Below are 6,000 nucleotides of genomic sequence, written 5' to 3' on the forward strand. Positions count from 1 at the left end.
TGGGGGCGCTGCTCGGGGCAGGGGATGCTGTGGGGGGGGCTGCTCGCGGCGGGGGTCTGCTCGCGGCAGGGGGCTGCTCTGGGGAGGGGGCTGTTCTGGGGAGGGGTGCTGTGGGGGGGCTGCTCTGGGGAGGGGGTGCTGTGGGGGGCTGCTTGGGGTAGGGGGTTGCCCTGGGGAGGGGGCTGTTCTGGGGATGGGGTGCTGTGGGGGTGCTGCTCTGGGGAGGGGGCTGCTCTGGGGAAGCTGCTCTGGGGCAGGGGGCTGTTCTGGGGAGGGGTGCTGTGGGGGGCACTGCTCGGGGCAGGGGGCTGCTCTGGGGAGGGGGCTGTTCTGGGGATGGGGTGCTGTGGGGGGGCTGCTCTGGGGAGGGGGCTGCTCTGGGGAGGGGGTGCTATGGGGGGCTGCTCTGGGGCAGGGGGCTCCTTGGGGTGGGGGTCTGCTCTAGGGAGGGAGTGCTGTGGGGGTGCTGCTCGGGGCAGGGGGCTGCTCTGGGGAGGGGGCTGTTCTGGGGACGGGTGCTGTGGAGGGCTGCTCGGGGTAGGGGGCTGCTCTGGGGAGGGGGCTGTTCTGGGGATGGGGTACTGTGGGGGTGCTGCTCTGGGGAGGGGGCTGCTCTGGGGAGGGGGTGTTATGGGGGGCTGCTCTGGGGCAGGGGGCTCCTTGGGGCGGGGGTCTGCTCTAGGGAGGGAGTGCTATGGGGGCGCTGCTCGGGGCAGGGGATGCTGTGGGGGGGCTGCTCGCGGCGGGGGTCTGCTCGCGGCAGGGGGCTGTTCTGGGGAGGGGTGCTGTGGGGGGGCTGCTTGGGGTAGGGGGCTGCTCTGGGGAGGGGGCTGTTCTGGGGATGGGGTGCTGTGAGGGTGCTGCTCTGGGGAGGGGGCTGCTCTGGGGAGGCTGCTCTGGGGCAGGGGGCTCCTTGGGGCGGGGGTCTGCTCTGGGGAGGGAGTGCTATGGGGGCACTGCCCGGGGCAGGGGGCTGCTCTGGGGAGGGGGTGCTGTGGGGGCGCTGCTCAGGGCAGGGGGCTGCTCTGGGCAGGGGGTGCTGTGGGGGCGCTTCTCGGGGCGGGGGGCTGTTCTGGTGAGGGGGCTCCTCGGGGCGGGGGGCTGTTCTGGGGAGCGGGTGCTCTGGGGAGGGGTATGGGGGGGCGCTGCCTGGGGCGGGGGTGTGGGGGGGTGCTGCTCGGGGCGGGGCCTTCGGTACCTGCAGTGATGGGCACGCTCAGGCTTGATGCAGCAGCACTTGGGACACTTGTAGATCACCTCCCCGGGCTTCAGCTGCAGACTCTCCACGTGCTCCTTAGTGGCATTTCCTTTGGGCACTGCCCCCTGTAGCGGGACAAGAACGTATTTTGGTTCCAGGGAAGGAAAGCTCAAAAACAGAATCAGTGAGCGCACGCGCTTCGGTCTGCGATGCCGTCAGATGCGCGATGCCACGGCCGCCGCGTGAAGCGAGGCGACGTGACTGTCCCCCGGGCAGGACCGGAAGTCACTTCCCACGACAAGTGGCATCCGCGTTCACATGAACTCGAAACAGCTTCTCATCCTTTCTGAACCGGTCAGCCGCCCGAGTCTTTCCTGGCTTTACGCAGAACACGCCGGAGGCGAGGCTTACTCGTCAGGCCTTCCCGACTCAAGGGCGCTGCCTGTCCCCGAAGGGCGCCAGCGTGTTCTGCTGACACCCTTCCCTGTCACCGCGCTCTCACGGGCGGGGCTGACGTGACCGGGGTGGCCCAGAGTTTCCCCATCGGCTGCAGCCGGGCAACCCTCACGGGACGCAATCGAGAAGGACCCTCTCTCACGTCCGCGAGGCTGCGTCACGCGCCCGGGTCTGCCGGCCTCGCCACGGGCGCTCACGTACACACACCTGCCAGGTGCGGCCCTGAGACGGGATCGGTGCCGGCCGTGGGGAGGGCCCCGCGGTGGGAGGGCAGTGGCGGGGGTGCCCCACGTGCTGGCCAAGGTGAAATACGGCAAGAGGCAGAGCGCCAGCGAGGCCCGGGCAGCGGTCACCGGGGGCCGCGCAGTGACCCCACGTCCGCGGGACGGGACTCCGGGAGCCACGGCGGGGCGCACGAAGAAAGGGGACCCGCTGGCGTGGAGGAGGCTCGTAACGGTGGCAAGGTGGGAACGAGGTCCCCTCTCCCACCGGTTGGCGCCACGGAGCCTGCACCTCGAGCAGAAAGGCACGCTGGGAAGTGCAGGCCGGGGCCGCAGAGGGAGCGCTGGCCCGAGGAGACGCGAGGCGGCAGTGAGCAGTGGCGGGGACACGGTGGCGGGGACGGCGAGGGACTGGGCACAAGAGCCGAAGCTGCGTGGGGCAAGCGCTGACCTGATACCCGTGCACCAGCAGGAGGAGCCCAGCCCTCCCTGCTCCTCGGTTCACCTCCCGACACACAAGCACTTGTCCCTTGGCCATCCTCGCACTGGGAGGCTGTTCGGGTCAGGAGCCTAGTGTTCCCTGACACTACAATTTTCTCCTTAACAAAGATTTAAAAGTGAAAGGTTCGACATTTTGGCTTGGAAAATTTAAGTCAGGATGTTAATTTTAGGGGATTTACATACCACAATCTGGGGTCTTTAATCAGGTTTCCTCCACCCATCCGGGAGTCACAGCGCTACGCGGATCTTACAAACCCCGCAATGTACACGCTCCCGGTGACAGTTCAGTGTCACGTGTTTCCATAGTAGGAGGCAAGGGACCCAGTTTTAAAACTCCACACACCTTCATTTTTATGAGACAGACATGTACCCTTCCCCAGCAAAAACTGTGACCCACTGCCGTACCGTTCTGAAAAGCAGACACCCCAACAACCGCCCCTCTTTTCCAAGAGACCCCTCAGGACTGTTTCCTGACAGAAGGGCAGCCGCACGGCCCTCACGCGGGGCTTAACGGCTGGGGGCCCCCGCTGGTGTTTAGGGCGTCTTTCTTCTGGTTCCTGGCCCAGAACCCCGGGGAGGCGACAACGCTCTCGGGGCCTCGGGAGGCCCTACACTGATTCTGCGTCCCTGTCCCTCTCCCGTATCTTTCCATCTCATCCCAACTCCCTGTCATGCGTCCTGGATCCCCAAGACCTAGCCAAGGGGCAGCTGAGAACGGGGCTTTCCCCTAGACCTACATACTCATTTATGGATCTCCCAGGGCGCAGGGAGCATGTGAAAACAGGCACAGGGGTGCAAGCTGGGAACTCCAGAGTGCAGTGAAAGCCTCAAGACAAAGGCCCGGGGGATGAAAGTGTCCTAAAACTGACTATGGTGGGGGTTTCACAGCTCCGGATAAGACCCACTTAGCTATGCACTTTAAAAACGTAAGTTTTATGGTATACGGATTAAACTCGAATTAAAATGCTGACATCCAAGGCCCCAAACTCCTCCTTGACCTTGGAAGGCCCTCCCTCTGAACACTGCATCCGACGTTCTCTGTAGTGACCCGACCAGGAAAACGAATGTGTCCGTGCAGGACAGACGCAGCGTCCTGCCCACACCTTCTACCACCTCTCCTCGGCTCCCCCCAGCCTCCTTGGGGCTTCCTCCAAGGGTGGAGACCTTTTTCCGTAGGAGGAGGGGGCCGGGATAGGAGCTGGACCGCAGGGCCCAAGAGCAGGGTTGCATTCCCAGAGGGAGGCTGTGCTGAGTCTCTGACGGACATCAGAGTGGGCTGCGGTCAGAGACTGTGAGGTGAGGCTACAAAGCCGCTGGGAGGCCATGCATCTGAGTTCGTCCCACAGCGCCGCTCCCGGCTGCCCACCCGGCCGGGTCTATAATGCTGCCCTCTGCCCAGGACCCCCACTAGGCAAGGGACCGAGTGAACAGAGCAGGGAAAAGCCCCGGGATCTGAGCTCAGACAGCAAGAGTCACATCAGTGTCCACGTAAACCACGCTCTGCGGACTGATCAGTATAGTATCGCTTCAGCCTCAAACTCCTCATCTCATTTATAAAAAAATCTGTACAAGACATTAACTTCTCAGTCTTTTCTTTGGACAGAGCCACCAACAGACACGAGCCCTGAAGACTGTAATTCACAAATCAGAAGCCCCCGCCCCCGAGGTTTAAAACCACTGTTTTAATGCTGTCGAAAGAACCTGTTTTCAAATGAAGCTCCACAGGGACCACAAGCACCTGGCCGTGCACGCCGATGGCCGGAACGTCTCCGCTGAGCCTGCAGGCCCTCCTGCCCCACTCAGCGGCCCTCCGCGTCCCCTCCAGGCTCTGCAGCAAGCCTGGATCCAGGGTCTGCGGGGGACTCCTGGCTGAGCTGTAAGGGCCTCAACCGCTCTGCTTACCTAGAGGAGGTCTCACACCTCAGAGAAAGAACCTCAACCCCAACGCACAGGTTCTGAATCCAGCGGCCTTCGGGACGTCGAGGACCGATGGCAGTTCACGGCGTCAGGTCTTTATTCTGAGGGAAATTGCTCCCACACGGAGCCCAATACAGCACCTTGGTTTTGTCGACACCGCACAATACACCCGGGCCGGGCTCCCTCCCTGACCCCTGAGCCCGAGCCGAGGACACCTCGCTTGCGCAGTCACTTCCTCCCGGGTCAACGACCCACACCTGGTGGAACCAGTGCGGTCACTAAGGAGCTCTCCCTCCCTGCCGCACAGACATGCAGGACCTTGACCCTCTCCAGGCTAGAAAGATGCTAGCCTCGGCTTCTGTGTGTAATTACAGAACAAGTAGCGAACTGTGAAGCTAGAAAGAACTCAGAGATCATATCTAACCTCAATTTAGCCCACTGAAGTTCAAGTAGTTGCTTCTGGTCAAAAGACAACGGAAAAGATTAGTTACGTGGTGAAATCTAGAACCAGATCTCCCAGCTGTCAGTCTGATCTGCAGAGAAACAAAGCACTTAAACCAGGAGGGACTTGACAAATCACTCAGGGACACCTCTACATTTGCACAAACAGCCCGATGGGATGGATTTTCATTTCTGCACGGAAACCCCACTTTGAGCAATGTTTATGCTCCAGTTCAGACATGAAGCAAGCAGGGTGCCCGCTGGGTGCGGTTGGGGAGGCGCGTGACCCCTGATCTCGGGGTCACGAGTTTGAGTTGCATGGTGGGCGTGGAACCCGCTTTACATAAAGAAACAGGGGCGCCTGGGTGGCTCGGTCGGTTCAGCGTCCGACTCGACTTTAGCTCAGCTCACGACCTCGTAGTTCACGAGTTTGAGCCCTGCGTTGGGCTTTGCGCTGACAGTGTGGAACCTGCTAGGGATTCTCTCTCCCCCTCTGCTTCCTTTCTCCACTTGTCTTTGCTCGCACACTCTCTCTCTCTCTCTCTCAAAATAAACAAATAAACTTAAAAAAAAAAAAAACCCAACACAAAAATGCTACACGTCTGTACCAGGAGTTAATAAAAGCCCGAGGTCAGAGGAACAGCACCTTCGCCACGGGGTCTGTGGTGCCCCACGACCAGACACGAGAGGGGATGAAGGGCGACCGTGGGTACTCACGGGGTCTGTGAGCATGGTTCTCAGGTGGGACGACAGGGCCAGCACCGCTAGGCAGTTAAAAAGGACTCCGTTGACCACAGAGTACCAGAAGTCTTTGGAAGGCAGGAGCATGACGAAAGTCACCACAAAGTCCGCGTAGACGACCAGGAGCCACGTCATGACGGCACAGATCATGCCGCAGCCGTCGCGGATGAACCAGACCCTGTCGGCCACGTCAGCCTCGGAGGAAGAGGACGACGAAGAGTCGTAATTGTCGTTTTCGGCCAGGAGAGGATGATGCTCGACATCCCGGAGCCGGTGTCCTGATGACGGCATGGTGTCCCCGGGCACCCTAGGAGACGGGACAGAGCTGATGAGGCTCGGGGGGGGCACGTGCACACTGGTAAAGCGGACGGGTTAGTCTGCTCCGGACCATCTCGCGAGACAGTCCACACACAGCAGAAAAGAACATTAACAACGGAACAAGACCTGAACTTTAAAATCTTTCACCGCGGGGACTAGTTTACAGCCTATGACACAGTACACCCCACGGCACGAGTGACCCCGAGG

General features: G+C 61.4%; 1 protein-coding gene and 1 long non-coding RNA gene across 2 annotated transcripts in view; one reads left to right on the forward strand and one right to left on the reverse strand.

The window, feature by feature from the left end:
* LOC111558005 overlaps positions 1–5,452 on the forward strand; it is a 27,739-nt gene extending 22,287 nt beyond the window's left edge. The window contains exon 4 of the long non-coding RNA XR_006590167.1: positions 3,980–5,452. This is a non-coding gene — a long non-coding RNA (uncharacterized LOC111558005). The remainder of the gene's footprint in view (positions 1–3,979) is intronic.
* ZDHHC7 (zinc finger DHHC-type palmitoyltransferase 7) overlaps positions 1–5,766 on the reverse strand; it is a 10,454-nt gene extending 4,688 nt beyond the window's left edge. Inside the window, exons 1-2 of the mRNA XM_023245899.2 lie at positions 5,452–5,766; positions 1,199–1,323 (exon numbers count right to left, since the gene is read on the reverse strand). Of these exons, the coding sequence (XP_023101667.1) occupies positions 1,199–1,323; positions 5,452–5,766 (440 nt within the window). The remainder of the gene's footprint in view (positions 1–1,198; positions 1,324–5,451) is intronic.
* Between the last annotated feature and the right edge of the window lie 234 nt (positions 5,767–6,000).

Source organism: Felis catus, chromosome E2 (genome assembly GCF_018350175.1).
Source record: "Felis catus isolate Fca126 chromosome E2, F.catus_Fca126_mat1.0, whole genome shotgun sequence".
NCBI lineage: Eukaryota > Metazoa > Chordata > Mammalia > Carnivora > Felidae > Felis > Felis catus.